The sequence below is a fragment of the Accipiter gentilis genome, chromosome 27 (assembly GCF_929443795.1).
Source record: "Accipiter gentilis chromosome 27, bAccGen1.1, whole genome shotgun sequence".
NCBI classification, from domain to species: Eukaryota; Metazoa; Chordata; class Aves; order Accipitriformes; family Accipitridae; genus Astur; species Astur gentilis.
The window spans coordinates 2261562-2286585 of NC_064906.1; the positions used below are offsets into that span (position 1 = coordinate 2261562).

Sequence of the window (25024 nt, forward strand, 5' to 3'; positions counted from 1 at the left end):
AGTGCCCGCCCGCCCGCCGCGAGGGAGCGGCGCCGCCGCCCGGCCTCCCCCTCCCGCCCCTCCTCCTCCCTCCTACCCCCACTCCTCCTCCCGCCGGAGCGAGCGAGCGAGATGGCGGCCGCCGGGGCTCTGGCGAAGCACGAGCAGATCCTGGTGCTCGATCCGCCCACCGACCTCAAATTCAAAGGTGAGGGGGAGCCCGGCGCGGGGCAGGCGGGGGGCAGCGGGACTGCCCGGCCCCGGCGGGGGTCTCCCGTTTCGCCTGGGCCCCGGACCGCCTGCGGGCGCCTCGTCGTTCCCCCCTGCCCCGGGCCGCGGTGCCGGGCCCTGCCCGCCCGGCTCCGTCGGGGGGTGGGTGGGGGCTGGGGGGGGGGCGCCGCCATCTTGGGATCCCGTGGGGACTCGAGAGCCCGTCCGCGGCCCCGGCACCCGCCCGCCAGGCGCGACGCTCGGGGCCCGGCCGCCCCCCCCCCCCCCCCCCTCCCGCCCCTTCCCCCTTCCGGCCCCCGCCGGTGCGCCGGTCCGCTCCCCTTGCCCGCGCGCGTCCCCCCACGGCGTGGCCGGCGCGGCCGCCGTCGTGTCACCCCTTCGCCCGGCAGGCCCGGCCCTGGAGGAGCGGGGCCCGGGGAGGGGACGGGGCTCTGTCATCTCTGTGGGCGCGGGGATCTGCGCGGCTGGCTGTAGCGGGTAGGAGCGGCCCCGAAGCGGGCGCTGCAGCGGGGAGGGGAGCCGGCGGGGAAGACTGGCTTCGGGAGGCTACCCTGCTCCCTGGCCTCTCCACACCCCCACACCCCCCCCCCCGCCCCGGAGGGCCGGCTGTGGGCGCCTGCCAGAGCCCAGCCCCGGCCGCCGCCGCCGCCACCGGCGGCGTCCCCGCGGGCTGCCGCGGGTTTGCGCCGTCGCTCTGGGCCGTGCGAGGAGGCGACCTGCGGGCGCTCGCAGCCCCTCCCCGGCCCGGCGCGTGACTCCCGCCTTTTCCGCCGGCATGTCGCGTCTCGGGCGGGTTCGCGGTGCGTGGGGAGGCGGCGTGTCGGGAGTTTGTGTCCGTGGGACGCTGCGTGCCGACAGGCTGGCTCTGACCGGCCCGAGGTGCTGCTGTTAAAACGGGCCCCCGTTAGCGCTGTTACCCTGCGGGCGCGGGGTGGGGGGGGGGGGTGTCTCTCCTGAAAAATCAGGTAGTTGCGAAAAGGGAGGCTCTCGCGAGGATGCGTGATCCTTGAAAGGCAAGGGCATAAAGCAAAGCGTGAGCGAATAAGTAGTTTTCAGTAGTTTCCTGTGATGTTATTTCATACCCGTAAGGGGCATTGAGAAGAGTCTTGTAACGTTTCAGGTTTGGAATCGGCAATCTTAAGTTTTTTGGTTTTTTTTAAAGTTGTTAATGTTACCTGAACTTACGTTTTAAATCTTGTGACTTGTGTCAGCACATGTACTTCTCTAACCCTATAAATGTTTCTATTTTATTTTCCATTTTTAGTAGACTCATTTTCGTTGTTTTAGAGGGACAGAGTGGAATTTATGATGTTGTAAAAATCTTTAAATGGACAACTAGAGCAAATGAATGTTTATGATGGAGAAGAACACTGTATTCCCTCAAAAGACCTTTGGCTGTCCTGGCTTTTAGAAATAAAGCTTAAGACTGGTTTATCAAAGATCTATAACAAACTCTACTTGTTTTATTGATCCCTCAAATCAATTAAAACCCAAAGTCTGTCTGATCACACATACTAATTTCTTCATAGCTTCAATTTTTAAATTGCACATTCATAGACAGAGACAAAACCATAGCGGGAACTTATCTTTTTCGCTTCTATTTTGCGCTGTTGAAATGCTGCCAGGTCTGGCTGCACTCAGATTTCAATACTGTATTCTTATTGCAAGAACAGGTTGGAGGAAAATGCGTGTTTGTTTGGTTTTTTTTTTTTTAATTAAAAAGCTACCGTGTCTAATTCAAAGCTTTCAAATGTTGAGCTGTCTTCAAGCTGGAAGTAAGCCGTATTTATTTGATATGAAATGAAGTGTTGATACGGGGAATATAGAATAAATACTAGATTAGAAATTCTGTCTGTGTGAAGCCGTTGTCAGTCAGGGATCTTTATTGTGCTGTGTTTCTGTACTTGGAGCATGAAATGTGTATTCTTTAGGCATAAACCTTGGTTTCAGGCTAATGCGTATATTGGGAAAATTTCTGTAAAGCAGACTAGGCAAAAACAAAATCTGAAGCATAATGAGACTGCAGTCTTAATACTCCATGGAAAGCACTCTCTATTACTATATTATTAACAGTAATATACTATAGAAAGAACTATCTATTGCGAGAGTGTCGAGTGCACTCAATAAATATTTTCTAACTGCTTATTATTCTGAGGTGTTTAAAAAGGTTTGTGGGCTGCAAACTAATTCAGTTCTGAAGTACTGCACTGAAGAATACAATATTGGCAGAAGGGAATTCCGAGTGTTAAGTTTTAAAAAGTAATTGGTTAGTAAGAGAATGTATGACTCAGAATAAGTGTAACTTAGTGTAGGAAAATCCTACAACTTTGTTTTAAAAAAAAGTTTGGGTTTTTTTTTTGGCGCATCTAGCTATTCAGAGTTATTTTATCAGGACAATTATCCATTACTATTATTGACTTAATACTATTGATGTGTATGTAACAGAGAGCCACTTTAAGTCTAAACATCTGAACTGGACAAATAGTTATGTTGGTTTTCTTGCCTCAGGAAATTAGAATGGATTTCCTTACTTTTAGGGTAACAGTGAAATATGTTAGTACGCCCCTCTGCAAACAATGATTTCAATTAAAAAGTACATATCTTAAGGAGTTGTTGACAAGGCTTTAAATTCATCATTGCCTGATGAAACTGTCTTTTTTTTTTTTTCTTTTTTTTTTCTTTAGATATACTTTACTCAGTCAGCAAGAATAAGGTCTATGATAATGTTTATCCTGAATTTTATTCCACACGATTCAGGGGGAGGTCTAATGTCCCACGGTGGCTAACACATTACATATTTCCCTTGGTGACCAAAAGATTAGAATCCTGTATTTATAGTACTTTGGATTCCTAGAAATTTCAGTCATTAATAGTGTTTTGGGTCATGGTTAATTGCTTCTATGATAGCTGGGTTTCTTTGGATTCTGGAACCATCAGGAATACCTAAGGAAAACCACAAAACAAATAGCTACCTTTCAGAGTGTTGTGCAAATGTGGCAAGGGGGAAAACTGTACTTAAAAGTGATGAAGCTAAGAGGTGGTTGATACACGACATAATACTGCTTTCAGAGACTCGGTGTGGTGCAGTGAGAATTCGCCTTGTAGTTCTTGTATCCAGGTTTTCAGCCATATTACTCCTGTAGGTTAGCTTTCTTCTGTATTTTAGTCCAACATATTTTGTTTAGCTTCTCATATCTGAAGTTGCTTGGGTTTCTTTAGGGCTGGGTGGGAAGTTGCTTAAAAGCAACTAATTCGGAAGGTGGAACATCTTCTGCTTCTTACTGGGGTCTTTGTCACGTGACTCATGCACATAACCATTGTCTGTAGCTCTAGTTTAGTGAAGATTATGGTAACCTGGAATTGGTTCCTTGTGAGTAAATACATCTTTTTTTAGATTTTTTTGTTTTTTAAATAGTTGTGTAGTTAAATAGCAGCACTTGAAGTTTTCAGTTCAAAGATTTCTAGCATTTTTATGGAAACTTGGTCTTCCCTAAGTCAAAGAAGCGTTTTGCAATTGTAAGTAATGTGTATTTAAGTTGGTCTTAGATGATGGTCCTTTTTAAAAAACCTTCACCAAATTTTTAATCAGTCATAAGACATGCTTCTGCAACACCTAACTGAAAATCAACACTAGTTGATTTGATGAGCCTTGGAAGATTAGCAGACAGTGTTCAGAATTTGAATTTCATGTGATTTAAGGTGTCCGACTAGTAAGACATTATAAAAATGTCTGAATATTCTAAATTAATATCCTTTATTGAAGTTCTTGCTTACGAGTGTGTGAAATCTAGTTACGTTACCTTTGTAAATGTCTCAAAATAATGAGGCACACTTTTCCTTTTTTTTTGTTTGTTTGTTTTTGTTTGTTGTTACCTCAAAGCTAGAAATAAGTCAGCAAGTAAGCAGACTAAAATCAACTTTTGAGCATGTCTGTGTGCAATAAATTTTCCCTTTGATGGTTTGAGTTACTGGGAGAGATCAGTATAATAGATGATATTTAATTTCTGATTAATAATCTGATTCATAAACTGGGATTCTTAGTGTATAAAATCAGCTATCAGCTGGTGTACGTTCAAATGACTCTTTCCAGGTGAGGTAGAGAGCACGTCACTTAAGTGTTATGGCTCATTCTGAAATACAGATTTCGACAACCTTTTAAATAATAAAAAAGTATTGCTGTAGATTATTTTGTAATTGTTACAGTGCTATTGGTAACATTGAAAGCCACAGGCTATGTGTTACTGCAAATGGAGAGGGTGGAATTTAAAGGTAAAAATAGCTCAATGTTAAAAGCATCCCCTGCCCTCAAGGTCTGTTGCCAGAATTGGCCCAGGATATCTTTTAGTGTAGGCAGGGTTTGAAGTCCTCAAGTGTGATCTTACTGCCTTATTTGTGTGTGTCTTGATTATGTCAAATTTTACACCTGTTTTCACTCTAGTCAAAGTTTGAGCAAATATGTGATGTCCCAGCTTTCTAAGATAGGTTAAAAAAAAAAATAATGATTGGGATGCCAGTTTTCTGGTATCTTCATTCAAGAACATTTTTGAAACTAACAATGGGAGTGCAAAGGGAAAAAAATCCTAGTTGTGATTACTAACACAGTTGTGTCTTTTTGATACTTTGAAATGATTCCATTTAAGTTAATATTTTTGCTGGCTGAGTATTTTGTAATGACGAAGATTGAACATCCCATAGAATGACTCAGTATTCAACAAGTAGTCTTTGACTTCTATTTATTATTTTTTTACATCCAAGAAGGATTCCTGGAATTGTTTACCCTTTCTATGTATCTCTGCTTCTATCCATTGTTTCCTGGCTCAAATGTAATAGTTGTTAGTATTTTAGGTTTGGGGGGTTTTTTGGTTGGTTTTGTTTGTTTTGTTTTGTTTTGTTTTCTTGTTTGTTTGGTTTTTTGTTTTGTTTTTTTAAATGATAGGTATTAATGAAAACTGAGACACAAAATGATTGGTGGGAATGTGTTGAGGAAGAGGAAGGAAGATAATTTTTTTTACCAGGTGTTGCTTATGAGCTGATAACACAGATGTCTCTACCATGGTGTTAGACCGCATTTAAAACTAATAAAAAGAGAGTTGTATTGATCTGTGAAGTCAGGTGTATTATAGGTGTTAGTTTATATTTTGGCAGACCTAGTTTGCCAGGTGTTTTAAGATTCAATAATGGAAGATTTTCCTATGATGATAGAGGTATACAGCAGTGAAGATTTGGAGGTTTTGTCCTTTACCTGCAATTTGTAGGACTCTGTTTTACTTAATATTGCATCTTCACTAAACAGAGAAACACCATCCAAACCTCACTGTCTTGTACTTCTGTTGTAGTCATTGGTATAAAAGCTTCACCTTTACACTATGATTAGTATAAAGTGCCTACTCGTTCTGCTTGCTGATAGCCTAAGCAAGTGTTCTAGATCACTGTAATACATAATTATTAATATTGTAAAAAATACTGTACTATACCTGAACACTGTACCATTGTTCAAGGCCAAGATGAAAAGTAGAAGCTTACCATGAACAAGAAGAGCTATTTTATGCATCAGTTAATAAGTCTGAATATTTAGTGCACTGTCTGTCCGTTGTGGTATTATAAGTTGTTCCTGTTTCGGCTTGACTGTGGTTTGTGAATATGTTTTACTTTCTGACCGACTTTGTCTTTGGGAGATGTTTGTTAACCAGGTTTTTGTGACCGTCAGTCACTAGAGGATTTTATTAAATGCACAACTTACAAGCCATAAATTCAAGCTGGAAAAGGCTGCTGGAGAGAGTTTACTGTTTGTAAAATGGGGAGGAAAAAAATCACTAATTAGATAAGTATTACATTTTTCAGTGTGAAAGTTGTCAAATTACAAGGCTTTTATTGTCAGATGAGCTAGATAAGTTTGTATAAGCTAATTTCTTTAAAAAAAACCCAAACCCAAATGACTCTAATAAGATAATTTCTGATGTGCTATTGTTGAAAATAAAAATGCAGAAACACAAGTTAGAATTTTAGTAAATTTGTTTTCCTTAGGGTAGTAAGACTTTATCTGGTGCATAGTGATCTTGGCCTCTTTAGCTTCTCTTGCCTTTTAGTGTTTTTTTTGTATTGTATACAGTTACTTCATTGCATTGTAAATTATTTGGCAATGTAGATGTCATATTTCATTTTATGGTTTGAAAGTATTTAGAAATACATGGTTATGCAAATTAAAATAAATATTTTCAGTTTATTTCTATATGAACAAGATCTTGAGAATTAAGATAGTTTGATAAATATTATCCTGGTGTAGGGCTTCAGGTGTTTGGTTTTTAACAACATGAATAAGGAGGAAAAGAAAAAGAAAAAAATTGTTTGCCTGAATTTTGAAAAGATAGTCATATCAGAATTTTTCCTTCCTTTGTTTCTCAAAATGTGGTCTCACTTGGGGTAATTCGTAATTTGACACTTCAGTGCTTGAATAGGTCTGATGTCAACAGTATGCAAAGCCTTAGAGGAAAGAACAAAGACCTGGAGATACGTAGAATGTGGAATAAAATGCAGCATGAGTGTCCTGGGTAGAATGTGCCAGTCTGATCCGAGACCTCCTTCTCTCTATCTGTGTCTCTTTTTTTTTCATGTCTTCTGTGTGCATCCACCAAACAAAATCTGATCTTGCCACTGGATTTACCAGATGTCATTATATTGTTTCATAGAGTTATAGAATGGTTTGGGTTGGAAGGGACCTTAAAGATCACCTAGTTCCAACCCCCCTCCCATGGGCAGGGACACCTTCCACTAGACCAGGTTGCTCAAAGCCCCATCCAACCTGGCCTTGAACACTTCCAGGGATGGGGCATCCACAGCCTCTCTGGGCAACCTGTGCCAGCACCTCACCACCCTCATCATAAAAAATCTGTTCCTCATGTCCAATCTAAATGTACCCTCTTTCAGTTTAACTCCGTTGCCCCTTGTCCTGTCGCTACAGGCCCTGGTAAAGAGTATGTCTTTCTTACAAGCCCCCTTTATGTATTTAAAGGCCACAATAAGGTCTCCCTGGAGCCTTCTTTTCTCCAAGCTGAACCACCCCAACTGTCTTAGCCTTTCTTCAGAGCCTTCTGTGGAGAATGGAGCCTTCTGAGAGTGGCCCTCCTTTGGACCCCACTCTAACAGGTCCACGTCTGTCTTGTACTGGGGGTCCCAGAGGTGGATGCAGTATTCCAGGTGGGGTCTCTCATGAGAGCGGGGTAGAGGGGAACAATCACCTCCCTTGACCTGATGGCCCCGCTTCTGTTTGTGCAGCCCAGGATATGATTGGCTTTCTGGGCTGCAAGCACCCGTTCCCAGCTCATGTTCTGTTTTTCATCCACCAGTACCCCCAAGTCTTCCTACGCAGGGCTGCCCTCAATGCGTTTGTCCCCTGGTCTGTATTGGTATTGGGGATTGCCTTGACCCAGGTGCAGGACCTTGCACTTGGCCTTGTTGAACTTCATGAGGTTTGCATGGGCCCACCCTTCAAAGCCTGTCAAGGTCCCTCTAGATGGCATCCCATCCCTCAAGCAAATGAACATCACCACTCAGTTTGGTGTCATCTGCAAACTTGCTGAGGGTGTACTCAATCCCACTATGTTATTGATGAAGACGTTGAATAGTATTGGTCCCAGTATGGATCCTTGAGGGATACCACTCGTTACTGGTTTCCACTTGGACATTGAGGCATTGACTGTGACTATTTAGACATGAGCACCCAGCCAATTCCTTATCCATCTAACAGTCCATCTGTCAAACCCCTATCTCTTCAATTTAGAGATAAGAATGGGGCGGGACTATATCAAAGGCCTCACAGAAGTCCAGGTAGATGGCATCCATAGCTCTTCCCTTGTCCACTGATGCAGTTACTCCATTGTAGAAGGCCGCTAGATTAGTCAGGCACGATTTGCCCATGGTAAAGCCATGCTGGCTGTCTCTAACTCCCTGTCTTCTATATGTTTCGATGTATCTTCTAGGAGGTCTGTTCCATGATCTGAATATTGATTATTTGATACAGAGGAATCTGCAAAACTAATAATTAAGTTGCAGATAAAAGAGCTTAGTGGAAAAATGTAAGGTAGAGAAGGGACAAGCTATAAAATAAACTGCAGCACAGCTGTTAGGCTATTGGAAGCTTAATAAGGACATTTCTTAAGGACGGACCAGTGTCATGTTTGAATTTGGTTTAGTATCTTCATTAGTGACCCTGGTATGGGTGGGACTGTGCTGGTAGAGCTCATTGGTAATGGAAAGTTAGGAGGTGTGATGAACGCAAAAAAATTAGTGCATTTGATGTGTCCTAATAACACAACTGCTGCTTTCTCATTTTAGTTGAAAGTGATGAAGGAGTAAAACTAGAGACTAGTACTTAATCACAGATTTATTGCAAGTGTGATGAGTCATGAAACGGGGCAAGTATGAGACTGTAGTTGTGTAGTGAGGAAAGTATTAATGCCAAGGTTTATGGCATTGATGAAGCTTTATCTGAATGGTGCAGAGAAAAAGTTATTAATGTAAGTGAAATGGAATAGCTTGGCTTGTTTATCTTAGCAAAATGAAGACTGAAACGGGATCTGATTGCTATCTATAAATATATTAGAATAAGTAAGCACTGGGGAAAAGAAAAGCTATGTAGGCTAAAGGGTAGGATTGGTACAAAAAGGAACTGGCATCAAGTGGCTGTGAATGTATTTAGATCATTAGAAACTAGTTGAATTTCAAATATGAATCATGTCAGTCTGAACCAACATTCTAAATATTATGTGTGCAAAAATAGTTTTAAATTCATCAGATACCATCTTAGAAAATGGTTTGTTTCCTGTGGACTTCAGAAGGCTTCTCCTAGGTCATGAGGTTACAATGTTCTTGAAAGTTTGGTAGGACAATGGTGGTACCTAATGATGTACTTAAGCTAGAAGCTGGTATGTCATGTTACATTCCAAGACATTAGAATAGCTTGACTGAGATATGTTTAATGTTTTTTTTCTTTGTAAGAAGGGATGTTCATACTTTTAAAAATCATATACATAGGAGTAACTGCTCCATATGTGAAGTAAACTTAGTAATTATAATTCATAGGAGTATGATGTTGATTTAACATGTTAACAGTATGATGTTAATTTGGCCACTAAGTCTAGTAGACCCAGTGAAAGTAAAAACTAGACATCTCCTAGACATGTTGCATGTTGCAGCTCAAGTTAGAGCTCTAGCTGCTTCTGTCCACGTTGGCTGACTGGTCCTGGGAAGCGTGGCTGTGTTAGCTCAGCTCAGTACTCTGATGTGAAGGTAGTGAGGGAATGGAGTTTATGATCTTGTCTGAGTGACAAGACTGTGACTGAATGCAACTTTTGTTTAAACCAGGTGTTTGTTTTCCTGAGTGACTGTGATATGCCGTACTTGGCTTTTGGAGATTTGGGAGATGGAGACCTGTAGTCTGTACTTCCAGAGAATGAAAGGTCGGCCTGAAACTGAAGTGAGCTGTTCATGTTTTTGGGAGGTAGTCCAGATTAGCTAGACCTGTCTGTAGGAAATTTTAATGTCTGATATATAAGCCTGTTCAGACTGGGCTCTGTGTTACATGCTGAGGTTGGACACCATCTAACAGTCAAACACCTGAAACTGTTTTTTTTAAAAGAACTTTCTGGGCTTTTGCCCACTGTGGGAGAAGTGTGAAATTAATTTATTTTTAAAGTGAAGTTGTTACACTGTTGGGATACTACTTGCAAGGAAACTGGTTAAAACCACAAGAGCTCTGGTGTTCTGTTCAATGTTTGAGTCTGGTCGCTGATACCCAGTTCTTGGAGCACACTGGGGAAAAGAGCTAGGTAACAGCTTTTGGTCAGGTATTCTGTGGAAAGACTGATTTTTCTGTGTGCCACTACAGCTGTCATCTGAGATGATTGCAGGGATTCTGATTACTGCTCTGGAGTTTGAAGAGTACCTTGTATGTTGCAATTCAGATCAGAAAGGTGTATCCAGTTGGAAATTTTGTATTTGAGGATGCATGCATATTTTAAGCTGCTGAATATTTGAATATTTTAAAAAGCAGATTGGGGCTTTTCAGCATCACTGAAACCTTTTGTAAGCTATAGCAGGTTAAAATACAAAGCAAGTTTAAAAGGGGAAAAAAAGGGAAAAGTTATTTGTTTATTTAGTTCTGTTGTTCAAATCTGCTATTTGTAATAGTATTCTCTGAAATCTAAGAGCCTCTGTAATTATCAAATTCATTAGTTATCCTACCTTATGCAAGTAAACAGAATAGTTGCTCCAGCAGGCCGGGTTTATAACACAGCCCTTACTGAACTAAATTGTTGATGTTGCATCTGTACTGAAAGATTGCTTGTACATATTACTTAGTTGTTTCAGGACTTTGGGGATAGTTTGCTGGTTTAAATGTTAATGTTCAGCAGTAGTATTTCTACTGTTCCTGTTATTTCAATGGTGAGAGAGCTTTGGGATGAATAATACTTTATCATTAGATTCTTAAGACTTTATCCTAGTAGAATTACGAGCTACCATTTTTAGTCTGCTCTGAATGTGTATTTGGCAAGCATAAATTGCAAGTAAGGAATTCACAACAATGTGGAGGTTAAGTTTAAGTAACAAACGTGCCTCTGATGTTAGTAACATGACAGTTCTTTACTAGTGGCACTCTTTCAATAGGAAAAATGTCAAGAATAGACATATATGACTGAATTGGACTCAGACTGCTAGATTTTAAAGCTTAAGCTAAATACAAATATTAATATATTTGGGTGAAGTTATTCCATGTTATACTATCTTATTAATAGTGGTTTTTTGTTGTTGTTGAGGCTAAAGAAACCATTGTTCATATATAACATCAAATGCAGGACAGTCTCCTTTTAGTCTGTATTTAATCTATAAAGTAGATAATGTTCTCTTTATTAGAATTCATGGTAACGATCTGTGGCTGTACTTCACCCTTAACATAGATGCTTATTGCATTTTTACTGTGTTTTTTGGCCACTAACAACATGTCGGTAACAAGCTGGGATGAATATGAAATTTTGATCCAGAAAAAAAGTAAGAAAAAAATTGTTTGTTTTGTCTGCTTTGAAATGCCAGTGTATTGTATTTCTGTCTTTTTTCTATCAGAACGGCAGGCAAAAGGTTTCAATTCCCATTTTACAGAAGAAGGGAGCCTACAGAGGGTGGAAGCAAGGACAGGTAGCCTGGGAGGAATACAGAGAAATTGTCCAAGCAGCCAGGGAACAGGTTAGGAAGGCCAAAGCCCTGGTAGAATTAAATCTAGTCAGGGATGTCAAGGCCAACAAGAAAAGCTTCTATAGGTATGTCGGTGATAAAAGTAAGACTAGGGAAAATGTGGGTCCTCTCCAGAAGGAAATGGGAGACCTGGTTACCCAGGACATGGAGAAGGCTGAGGTACTCAACAACATTTTGCCTCAGTCTTCACCAGCGAGTAGTCCAGCCACACTGCCCAAATCGCAGAAGGCAAAGTCAGGGACTGGGAGAATGAAGAACCGCCCACTGTAGATCAGGTTCAAGACTGTCTAAGGAACGTGAAGGTGCACAAGTCCATGAGATGCATCCGTGGGTCCTGAGGGAACTGGCGGATGAAGTTGCTGAGCCACTATCCATCATATTTGAGAAGTCATGGCAGTCCGGGGAAGTTCCTACTGACTGGAAAAGGGGAAACATAACTCCTCTTTGTAAAAGGGGAAAAAAGGAAGACCTGGGGAACTACAGGCCAGTCTCACCTGTGTGCTGGGCAAGATCACTGAACAGATTCTCCTGGAAACTGTGTTGTGGTTTAACCCCAGCCAGCAACTAAGCACCACATAGCTGCTCACTCACTTCCCTCACTACCCAGTGGGATGGGGGGAGAGGATCAGGGGAAAAAAAAAAAAAGTATAAACACTACTTAGCAGCAACTGAAAATATCAGTGTGTTCTCAACATTCTTCTTGTGCTAAATCCAAAACACTATACCAGCTACTAGAAAGAAAATTAAATTTATCCCAGCCAAAACCAGGACACTATGCTAAGGCACATGGAAAATAAGGAGGTTGTTGGTGACAGCCAGCATAGCTTCATGGAGGTCAAATCATGCATGACAAATTTGGTGGTCTTCTACGACAGGGTTACTGCATTGGTGGATAAGTGAAGTGCAACTGATGTCATCTACCTGGAGTTGTGCAAAGCATTTGACACTGTCCAGCACAACATCCTTGTCTCTAGATTGGAGAGACATGGACTTGGCGGATGGACCACTCGGTGTATAAGGAATTGGCTGGATGGTCGCACTCAAAGAGTTGTGGTCAATGGCTTAGACGTCCAAGTGGAGAGCAGTGATGAGTGGTGTTCCTCAGGGATTGGTATTGGGACCAGCGCTATTTAACATCTTTGTCGGGGACATGGAACAGTGGGATCGAGTGCACCCGCAGCAAGTTTGCTGACACCACCAGGCTGTGTGGTGGGTGTGGTCAACACACTGGAGGGAAGGGATGCCACCCAGAGTGACCTTGACAGGCTTGAGAGGTGGGCCTGTGTGAACTTCATGAAGTTCAGCAAGGCCAAGTGCAAGGTCCTGCACGTGGGTCGGGGAAATCCCAAGCATGAATACAGGCTGGGCAGAGAGCAGCCTTGCAGAGAAGGACTTGGGGGTGTTGGTTGATGAGAAACTCAACATGACCTGGCAATGTGTTTGCAGCTCAGAAAGCAAACTGTATCCTGGGCTGCATCAAAAGAAGTGTGACCAGCAGGTCGAGGGAGGTGATTCTGCTGTGCTACTCCACTCTCATGAGACCCCACCTGCCGTACTGTGTACAGCTCTGGGGTCCCCAGCATAAGAAGGACATGGATGTCTTGGACCAAGTCCAGAGGAGGGCCATGAAGATGGTCAGAGGGCTGGAGCACATCTCCTGTGAAGACAGGCTGAGAGCTGGAGAAGGCTCCAGGGAGACCTTATAGCAGCCTTCCAGTACCTAAAGGGGGCCTACAAGAAAGCCAGAGAAGGACTTTTTACAAGAGCATGTAGTGATAGGACAAGGGGTAATGGCTTTAAACTGAAATAAGGTAGATTTAGGTTGGATATAAGGAATAAGTTCTTCACTGTGAGGGTGGTGAGGTGCTGGGACAGGTTGCCCAGAGAGGTTGCAGATGCCTCATCCCTTGAAGTGTTCAAGGCCAGGTTGGATGGGGCTTTGAGCAACCTGGTCTAGTGGAAGGTGTGCCTGCCCATGGCAGGGGGGTTGGGACTAGATGATCTTTAAGGTCCCTTCCAGCCCAAACCATTCTATGATTCTATCACCAGCCCCCAGTAAAGCATTCATGCCAGCATCTGCACAAGCACTTCTAGTAAGCTGTATAGCCATATATAAGCTCTGCTTGCCCCTTTGACAGAGGAAGATGAGCTCTTTTAGGATTAAAAAAATGTGCATTGTTTCAGCATTTTTTAGAAGGAAAAATCTTTGATGGATATATCATCAGCATGGATGCTGGCAGCACATCATTGTGGGGAGCTCAGATAAAATTTCATGTTACCCCTTGTAAACAATGTTAGCCTAGAATCAGCCTTAAGAAGCTGTGGACATTGAGGTGTGTCAGCTTTCTTATAAAGCCTTTGTTGCATTCTGATGTTCAGATGCAGGTTGATGACAAAACTAGTAACTATTTCTGAAGTGCCAGGTTATAATAACAAGTGAAAGATTCTGTATTGCTCTAATATATGGATATCTACTTGAGAGCCATGGTTATTTGTAGGTGTTATTAATCTTGCACCTTCATCCACTGATTATTCCTGATCATTCAGACCTATAATGTATTAATCCATGAAACCTAAGATGTTATGCTTCATAAACCATAAATAATTTTAACATAGGTGATCTGTTAGAGTTGGAATCTTTCTTCCAGTTGAAGAAGGTATTTGAATGGTCATGGGTTTGCTATTTCAAGAGGAAGGAATTATGTTCATTGGCAATGCATGTTACAGATTCTCTTCAGATGGTTTTCACAGAGGTCTGCATATTAATTTCTTAAAACTAATTTATGGAAATAAAAAACATTCCTCTCACTTTCTTTTGTGTCAGCTGTGTCACCTATGCCTTTTTCAGAAAGTACTATAAAATCCCATTTGGAGCAATTAAGTGCTTTTTGTACATCTTAAGACAAGTTTTCTTAATCCGACAGTAGTTTTGACTTGCTACAGAACACCAGTGCCTTTCATTTTAGACATCTTTCCTTTAGTACTCTTGGTGGAAGATGATCAGGTCAGGGAATACTTAAGTAAACTGGACATACCTAAGTCCATGGACCCCGATGGAATGTACCCACGAGTGCTGAGGGAACTGGCAGGTGGAGAAACAGGCTGACAGGCACCTTGTGAAGTTCAACAAGAAGTGCAAAGTCCTGCACTTGGGGAGGAACAACCCCCCATGCACCAATACGTGCTGGGGTCTGATCGGATGGAAAGCAGCTTTGCAGAAAAGGCCCTGGAGGTCCTGGTGGACACCAAGTTGACCATGAACCAGCAATACGCCCTTGCAGCAAAGGCGGCCAATGGTGTTCTGGGCTGTATTAGGAGGAGTGTTGCCAGCAGGTCAAGGGAGGTGATCCTTCCCCTCTGCTTAGCCCTTGTGAGGCCACAGCTGAGTGCTAGGTCCAGGTCTGGGCTCCCCACTATGGGAGGCATGGACATACTGGAGAGAATCCAGTGAAGGGCTATAAAGATGATGAAGAGACTGGAGCATCTCTCCTGTGAGGAAAATCTGGGAGAGCTGGGACTGCTCAGTCTGGAGAAGAGAAGGCTTAGGGGGATCTTATCAATATCTACAAATACCTGAAGGGAGGGTGCAAAGAGGACAGAGTCAGGCTCTTTGCAGTGGTGCCTGGTGTCAGGACCAGAGGCAATGGGCACAACCTGAAACACAGGAGGTTACCTCTGAACATCAGGAAATGATTTTTTTTGTTTGTTTGTTTTTTACTATGAGGGTGACCGAGCACTGGCACAGGTTGCCTGGGGAGGCTGTGGAGTCTCCAACCTTGGAGATATTCAGAAGCCATCTAGACATGGCTCTGGGTACCTGGCTGTGGCTGTCCCTGCTTGAGCAGGGGGTTTCACCCAGATGACCTCCAGAGGTCCCTTCCAACCTCAACCATTCTGTGCCTGTTATGTCAAATGATTAAATTAGAAAATTCTTTATTACATCATATGAATGTACATTACATGGGGCTATATTAATTTAACTTATTCTTTCTTTAATCTGTCATTACTTCTAATTCTGGCAGAATGAGTTAATGGAGATCTTACTCTGTTCCTGTCAGGTCTATCGTAAAAGTCAGTGAACTTGTTCTCAAAATATATATATTTGTTCTCAAAATATATATCTCTGGCTTTATAATACTACTGCTAGTTTTTATCCTGCTGACTTTAACTCCTTTCTCCTTCATTAGGGCTCAAATTGTCAAATGCAGTAAATGATTTTTCTTTACCTGCTCAACCTGACTTTATTGTGTGCTGAAAGAAAACTACCCTGCCTGTGTTTGCTTTGATAAAGATGCCTTGAAGTGTTCTGTATGTTTCAAGTGCTCTTGGAATTTCAAAGGTGGCTGAAGCAATGGTCAAAGAACAGCATCCCACTTAAAGCATATAATCCCAATCGTTTTTGAAGTTAACACTGTAACTTGCACATTTTAAGGAGTTTGGATTGCTTTTGCCAGTCTGTGTACTTTTTTAATGTGTACTTGTGTTGTTTTTAGATGTGGCTGAATATATCACTTTACTGTGCCAGTACAGTTTACAGCTTAAATAAACTTTAGTTCTGTGCATGAAATAGAGTGCTTTCTGGCAGTCAGCTTAGGTATTAGGTTTTATAACAGCTACAGTTCAATGTCTTAAGTTGAAGAGGACAATATACTTAACACTTAAGCTGTTTCATGTAAAATGCTGTTGAATTTGTTCAATAATGCATCCTCATTTTTTGTACAACTCTACAAGTTATCTGCCTGTTAATTATCAAAGATTTTATGTAATTTAATAAAAAGATAATTTCTTATCCAATTTTAGGTAGAGGTGATGTTCTGTGATGGGCTCTGTGTGTACATTACGACAGCTTTACTAATTTTGAATGGAGCTTCCCGATACCCAACCCTGTCTGCTTCTCAGAAGTTCTTTATGCTCACTCTGTACTAGCAACAGCTAGAGATAGTGGCAGTGATCTCTCAGCTTTCCCAGGGGAACCACAGGCTGAGGAGGTTTGTCTAAGCTGTTCCTTCCCACTCTAGAAAAGCATTCATGTCATTTTTTTCCTGTATGTTTGGCTGTCCCAGGTGGTCGAAGGGTGACTTTTGGAGCTGAGGAACTGAAGGAGACCTGAATTTGAAGACAAAATGACACTGTTGATCAAAAAGATCTCTGTACAGGTCCTACCTGTCCAGTAGTACATAGTATTTTGATTTTACTGCAGTGTAACTGGCAAGCTTGTGGCAGGCTGGGAAACTTGGCCCCGTGTTTCAGCAGTGGAAACTGGCTCTTCAGAATCTGTGTCATTTCTTTCTGCCCACTAGTTGCTGTAGTCTGAGATGTGTAGTTGCCAGGGGCAACCCCAGCATTAATGTTGCAGTGGCTGCACTGTAAGATTGCCGGAATAGAAATTCAGTCCATAATGATTTTGGAGATCTCTGGTATTTCTGAGGGTGATTAGGCAGGTGTCTTGTCATTCCTTTCTAAGGCCCTTGTAAGTCAAAAAGAAAGGAAAAATCTCGGCATGGATTGTCATTGCTCCATTCAAAACAGTTGGAATAACCTGGCACTCTCACAACATTTATTCTAGGAAGATGCTGTAATTGGCGTCTTCAATTAACACTACTAAGTGCGTTGCTGAACTCCCTGTCCCCTTTAAAGTAGGTCTGACTCCCAGAGGTTTTTAGATTGAAATGATAGGTTTATAAATCTCTTTTCATTAGACATCATAGTTACATCAGTATAGCTTGAGCCTTTCATTAGTTAATTACTACAGCTTCTGAAAATCCTAGTTGCAGATCCAGAAGTCCATTTTCTTAAGTTCTACAAATATAAGACAAAAGATAGCCTTAAGCAGTTTACAGTGGGAGTATTGGGCAAACAACAGTAGATGAATACTCATGAGGTATTTTGTGTGGTGGGTACAGTTAGACATGAGCTTGTCTGAGGTTAAGTGCTCAAATAAAAACCAGCTTTGGCCTGGGTGTCATGCAAGCAGAGAGAGAGAGATGCTCTTTTTGAGAGTATAATGCTGCCCTAGTGAAGCTGCATGTTTTCTGAGATGAAGTTGGCATGCATCTTGGTGCATGTGCAGAATGTCTGTGTCCGTCTTAGCCTGTTCTTTTCCTTGTTCAGTTGCAGTCTGTGCAGCATGACATAAAACGTTTCTCCTTCCTGGTTCTCCGTCTCCCCCTGCCTTCTCTTGTTTTTCTCAAGGAACCATCTTCATTTAGGCTTTTGCACTCAGGCCATTAGTGCCAGCTTGTACTTTATTTCCCCACTCCCCCAAGGGTAGCAGTATTTATGTTTGTGTGAATGGGAACTCCAGAATCCTTCTGCTGTTGCATGGTTTCTTTTTTGAAGGATATGTCGTGCTAGTTTAGATTGTGTGGCTCCTCTGAATGGTAATAGACATTTCTTCTGTGATTTACTATCCTTGTGTCTGCTCCTGGCTGTCCATGCTCAGATCAGCACTGTCTGTTAGTATGCTACTAAACTACCAAAATAGCTGGGTTCTGCAGGAACAGTGAAATTTAGTAATCTTTTCCTTTTGTGCAACAGTTCGTTACCAGCTCTTTGTTGAATCTGATGGTTGCAAGTCTCAAGAGGCTTTATACGGTTTTTCTTTCTTTAAAGCTTATAGAAGCAGGTGAAAGGTAAAGCTGTCAGAAGGGTGCTCTAGACCTTGAAAAAAATTTCAGTCCACTCTGAAAGAAATGTCTGATACTAAAAAAATGTCCCTGAGCTAAAGGCTCTTTTTTGGGAATTATCCAGGAAATGCAAAGGAGATCACTGCATTCATGTACATGGAGAACAAAAGCAGATTTTTTTTTTTTTAATTATCTGTGGTGTTAGAAATTATAGTAAATATCAAAATAATTTGAAGAGTATTTTGAATCCTATCTCTTTATTATGCACTTTGAGAAGGCAGACTTGAGGGGACCTTTCATGTCTCAAAAGAAGCAGAACTTTTTTTTTTTTAAGTTTAAAAAAGAGTTTATCATCAGTTTATAAATTCATTGCTTCTTTGTCTTGAAACAAGCTATTTTTGAATAGTGTAGCTCCTTTTCTAGGTGACTGTGCCTTTCAAAATGAGCCTCTGACCTGAGCCTGTTTTTCCTTTGAGCAGAATTTCCTTAGTAATAGTAGTTGAGAAGATGGAGAAGCAGACCTCCTCAGGTTTTCTAGAGTTGCAGTTAAAAAAAGGCAACCCATGCTTTTGAAAGCCAGATTCAAGGTGCTGTATGCTGCTGGCCACTGCAAAGGCAATGCTTAGATGACTGTTAGTAAAACTCCCAGAATAACTTCCTCAAAAGTGTTTGTGAAGCTCAAAAGAGTAAATGTTTGGTCTTTTCTGAGTGTATTGCTAGTCTTAGATTTAGAGGAGTATTCAGCTGCCTGATTTTACTTCAGCTTGTGGTATGAGTGATGGGAGTTATTTTTGGATCATGCTCTGTAAGTAAGTGCAACTGAATCCTGCAAGAGCCGTGAAGAGGCAAGTGACAGGAAACTTTGAAGTAGTTTTGTAAATTTTCTTGGGGGCTGTGTCAAATTTGCTTGGATTGAGAGGGTGGCTATTTTGTCCACCGTATAAAGCCAGATTAGAAAGTTTCAGACAAGTAATAGCAGTTCCTATATTCTCAAAAGAGCCTCATTGAATGTAAACCTAGCTCATGTGTATCTTCATCTACACCTCAGTATTCTGATTCTCAGTAATTCCCATTTTAGTCCTTTATTGATTTGTATCTTGGTGTTTTGTGTCAAGACTGTTTAGCACTGTCTCAAAATTGAGGATTTGGAATGAGAGCGAGTTACAGAAACAAAGACATCGCTCAGATAGTGAGCCCTCTAGTGTCATAACATGTTTGATACTGGCCAGTACTGTTCCTTCAGAGTAGTCCAGACACTTCTGTGGAATAAGGTGTTCAGAAAAGAATTGGCTTCCTTTGTCTCATGTAGTTAGTGGTTTTGTTGTACCTTACCACTTGTTTATATCACGTATATTTTTAATCCAGTTTAATTTAAAGTTTGCTTTCGTTGTGGTTTTTTAATGGAAAAGTAGTTGTCCTGTTTTCAATACTGATGAAAATTATTTTGTGGTAATTTAATGTGTAATTTTTAAAGAACAATAAAGAAGGTTCTTAAAAGTTAATGTACACATGAAATATTATTGAATAAATTTCATGTTCATATGAGATTCCATTTTCTAAGTTGCATTCTTACAGTGCCTGTGCAGTATTGCTTTCAGGTGTCACAACCGTAAGGGAGATTAACAAGCTCAGGACACTGTGAACCTTACTTGCTTTTTGTGCTGTTGCTGTATGGCATCACACAGAGGTGATCTTTGACGGAAGATGTGCTTTTGCAGCTTGACATTGAAATTATGCTTCTTGTCCACTCCAGTCGTAGAGGCAATTCCTATCCTGATAGTTTAACTTAAACACAGTTTAGAGTATGTGCATAAACAGCGTATCATCTCTTGCCTATTTTGAGTTTAAAAGATGAGGCTGATGTCTGTTTCTGTCAAGTCTGTAGGAGCTCAGAAGCGCAATAGAAGTTGAAATCTCAAGAGCAGCTAGCATATTTCAGTATCACAGTGTTTTCTTTCTTTAAACATTTGAAAGGGTTCCAAAGTTTGTGTTGCTTCTATTCCTAAAGAAAAATCCAGCAAAATTTACTTTTGCATATGACCATTACCTTCTAGGTATTAAAATGTTAAGAATGATTTGGTAAAATTAGCATATGTATATATGAACTTTTTGTGCCAGCAGCTTGAGCCTGTCATACTATTTAAGAGTTATTTGTTCACTGCTGTAATGTATATTATTATAACTAAGGTGATAGAGCATATTTTGCATGTAACAGTTTATATGCTTAACAGAAGTATGATTTAACTTGCTTTTAGAAGTTTGTCGCCATCAAGTTATATTTTAAGAATAATTTGTACTGTATAAACAGATTTCTTTTCCAGAGATACATACATATTTAAAAGAGCAACTCTTTTTACAGGTCCCTTTACAGATGTAGTAACTACAAATCTTAAACTACGAAATCCATCAGATAGAAAAGTATGCTTCAAAGTGAAGACCACAGCACCTCGTCGATACTGTGTGAGGCCAAACAGTGGAATTATTGACCCAGGATCATCTGTAATTGTTTCAGGTAAAAACAGATATATGCAGTTGTAGGTTAGGCGTTTTTAGGCCTTTTATGAAGTTCTCCAATGCTTGATCTTAGAGGCTGTTCAAAGTATGTCAGCTTTTTAAAAAGATTTTTTTAAAAATAAAACCATTACCCTTCATTAGTGCAATGTCAACTTGACATAGAGCTGCAATGATACATGAAAAATCCTCCATACAGAAATACTTGCCATTCGTCACATTTATCTGCAGCTCTCGGGAAGGAGGAAAAGTTGGAAATGGGTAGTGACATTAACAGTACCTTTGCTTCAGACTACTCTATTCATGCTTGTATCTTGAAGTAGGGCACTGCTTGGCTGCTCTGATGTGTTTAAAGCTTAACATTTGACAGTTCATTACATTTTAAAAAAATAAAAAAATTCATTCACAATTGTAGGCTAGTTGTTTTGACCGTAGCATTGGTCCCTGAACTATGTTGTTTCATAATTCTTGCATTTATTACAGTAGTATATGTTAAGTGGCATTCATTAAATTGCTTTTAAAAAATTGTATTTTCTGTTATTTTAGGTGGAGCAGTTTGTTGCCCTTAAATTTGAAAAATCTAGTACATTTCACTATAGAGACACTCCGTCCTTATTCTGTTTTTGGTTTTTTGGGTGAGGGGATTAAAAAAAGAACCCTTACTTTTCAGCAGTGTGAGCCCTGAAGCCAGAGAATACTATTTTTTTCCATGAAACTCCATGTAGGTTTGGCTTACGTACTTCATTCTGACAATCCACAGAATTTTGATAGCTGGACATATAATGGTCTAATCCTATACTGGACTGTACAGTGTCAAAAAGACCAGGTGTTAGTAATCGTGGGAGCAGGTGTTCTCCAGAAAATGGGAAAAGACTGAGTATCAGTCTTCTGATTTGGTAAATGATTTTCGTAGGTCATTCTCCCGATCATTTTGGGGTAGGAATCTCCAGTATAAAGGGGATTCTCAAACCAGTGACTGTGAGAGGTGAGAAACTCTTTATTTCTCTGGACCCACCATATTTCCCAACTTAGAGAGAGGGGAATCCCCTTTTTGTAGGCTGTGGTCTTACAGGTTGTAGACATCACAGGCAGAACAGTTGTCAGCTCCTAGACCTCCTAAGTCAAGGTTTTTGTAGAACCCTTGGAGCAAAGCAAAAGGGAAATAATGGAGCAATCCTCAGAGCGTTTCAGATTCATGTCCTTATACTCTTTGGAAAGTTTAAAAGAAGCTGGAGAACTAGCTTCAGGTGATACGTTCAAATATTGCAGGGAATACCTCAGGAAAACTTTTTATTTATGATTGATTAAAACCTTAGAGTAACCTTCCTTGAAGGAAAGACCAGTTTTCTAATCTAGTATGATCTGTAGAATGTGACCCTTTAAATCTCACTTACCATGGACAGTCCAGCATCTCGTGGATGAAAGATCATTTTACTGAGAATTGGTTCAAGATTCAAGTAGTCAAAAGCCAACTTTATTTTTGTCTTCAACTTTGACTTAACAGCCATTTTGTGTTAACTGTGTGTTTGATCTGGTGTCAGGAATCTTTCCCATGGGTAGTCATACATCACAATCAAGATATTGCTGGACTTTACCTTCAGGGAATTGAATAGATTGAAAGATTCCACTTGCCTATTGTAAAGTGTGTTTTCGTAGTTACAAATCATCATTTTAATGCTTTGAATATTTCAGTTTTTTGAATGAGGCAATACTGGAGCTGTAAACAGTATTTCAGCTTCAGGTTCACCAATAAAGGGAAACAGTGTCATACTGCTTGACTCTTCAGTTTGCATAGCAGGGAATCTTTGATATCCCTTTTTCTGTATTACTGGATTCTCATGCAGTTACGCAGCTACAGTAACCCCAGGATGCTTTCATTGTTTAGTTATAGTGACTCCACAGTGCTTTTCAGAATTAAGTTCTCTTCCTCAAAGCTTCATATTTTTGTTTTTAAGCATATAATTTCTTTTGGGTCACTTGGTAAGATAAGTGCGGAGATGATTTTTCTAGTGACCCACTTTGTTATCTCATCAGTCTCTCAATGGAATGTTCTCAGTGCTGACTCATCTTTTACATAATTAAAAATAGATTTCTGTCACATTGTTGTGCAGAGAGAGATCACTATGGGATACCATGGGCTGAAACTCTGTGTTCAAAACTAAATGTTGAGATAGTGTTAGCTGTCTTCAGCCTGTATAATGCATCATGCTGATTTACAGTCAAGCCAGTTTTTAGATTCATTGTTGGAGATGTGATTTAACAGTCATTTTAAGAAGTCCATGGGCATTTTGTTTATCATTCAATTGTGAATCACTAGGTAACCCTCTTCAGCCATGTTTATACCTTTTTCCCAAAAATACTAATTTGGTAAGACCTGGTTTTCTTTATCTTGGTGCCCTAAATTAACTATTTATTATTGCATCATGTACGGCTTGTCGTTAACTTGTTAAAAACAATTGCTAGTTGTTGATTAATCTTTTCAGAATATAGTGTGTTACTCTTCTTCCTTCACAACTTGTTAGTGTTACTTATTACGGTTCTTCCTTCTGGTTTTCAGCCCCCTTTAAGATGTATTTTGTGGAGATAAAGCCCTCCTGTGTAGAAAACCTAGGCCTATTAACAAGAGGTTTTCTTTCATAACTATTTGTTGCAATTCCCCTAGGAGTGATCACTGGACTACTCAGGGATTCCAAGAGCATGTTGAAAACTGTGGCTTCGTCTGTTCATGAGATTTTCCACGTTTACGTAAAACGGTGAAGAGCTCAAAGAGCTCTTTTGAATTTGTGGATTGTCTTTTTCTGCTGCTTTTCAATTCAATCAGATTTTCAGCTGTTGCGGAGTGCTCAAAGAACATAAAGTTATTTAACTAGTTATCTAAGGATTCTGCCAGCACGTGAAGAAGTTCTGTGAGGATGGAAAGCTGGCTTTGCCATCTTTCAAGTTACTCTATCTGTTCCCTTGGCTTTAGGAAACTGGAGTACTGCATGCTAGTCAGTATTCTGTTGATGGAACAATTCTTAGAGATAAATTGCTGTAGCATCCATACCTGGAAGAAGCATTTAGTTTGATCAGTTATGTTTTGGACCACAGCGAGATGAATGATTAAGGAAACCTGATTTTTAAACCTTTCCAAATAGGATTGTTTGGAAGCATGTCAAATACTGCAATTGCTTTATGTGCTTTATTTGTGAAATATCCGAATCAGATTATTCACATATTCTTTGATTATGCTGTGTATAACATTTAAGGGGGTGAGGGGAGAGAAGGATAATCATCCTGTAGCAAACACCTGCAACTTGTAACTAGTATTTAAGGCCTAAAGTTAGGTGGCAGTGTAATTAAACTTAGGAGTAACTTTTTTTCATGGGTGCTACTGGATTTGGAAAGGCCAAGTTAGTAATTTGATACTGTAGTTAGTATTTTATATACTAATGCAGTTCAATCCTACCATGAAGAATTTACTCTCTGTCAAGGGAAGCATGTTGAACTACACATCCAGTGAAGATTCAGAACTGTGGAAAATAAAACTGTACTGTTGAAAACTGTAGCAGTATTGGAGTCTACAGACTGAATTGGTTTAGAATATATGGGAAGGTTGTTCAGAGCGCACAATCTGTTTTCCTAGCTAAATCAGTATTTCTGCTATAGCTTTTTCATTGCTGTAAAATAGGTAAATATACAGATATCTGTTGACAGGGCTCCATAAATGGAATTCTTGGGGTTTTTTTTAAATCTTTATCTGAAACTACTTCACCTTCTCTTTTAATTTTGTATAAAGACACACTGAACTGGAATTCCCATTCCATGGAATACAAGTGTACGTACACTGTCAAATAGTTTATCTCTACAATTCACTCTGAGTCCTTATCCTCTGGTAGAACAAGTTGCAAGTGTACCCACATACACATATTTAAATATGATTTGTGTGGTCCTGTACTCCCATCTGGAGTACAGCAACTAACTGTCTCTAAAAGGAGACAAGGGGGCTACATGATAGTTTGTTTCAGGGTCTGCTCCAGACAGACAGGATGGTTGGAGGTAGACTCTGCTGGTTGTTTATCCATACCTCTGCTTCAGTAGTCCCCCATCACTACCATAACAAACCTCGTGTATTCAGGTATTTCTGCAAACCCTTATATTATGTCCCTGCATATGCAGCTGTATCCTATAAAAGTTCTAATCTCCTGGTCTCCATTATAGACATCATGTTATTTCAGTCCCTTTGAACTAAAGAAACCACACACAAAATAGTGATGCCAGGGTGACCTGGACAACTGCTATGTGGTGTAAAAACATACAGTCTGCTCCTGGATGGCCTTATACAACTTGGGTGGATGAAGGAACTGTGCTTCTGTAATTAAAGCTTTCATTTAGAAGTATTGTAGTGTGGTAGAAATAATGGAGGCTATAAATACTGTCCGTGATATAATTTT

At 40.7% G+C, this 25024-nt stretch overlaps 1 protein-coding gene across 1 annotated transcript in view; it reads left to right on the plus strand.

Annotated features, from left to right (window-relative positions):
• The first annotated feature begins 29 nt into the window (after nt 1–29).
• VAPA (VAMP associated protein A) overlaps nt 30–25024 on the plus strand; it is a 33153-nt gene continuing 8158 nt past the window's right edge. The window contains exons 1-2 of the mRNA XM_049830259.1: nt 30–187; nt 20440–20592. Of these exons, the coding sequence (XP_049686216.1) occupies nt 112–187; nt 20440–20592 (229 nt within the window). The 5' untranslated portion in view covers nt 30–111. The remainder of the gene's footprint in view (nt 188–20439; nt 20593–25024) is intronic.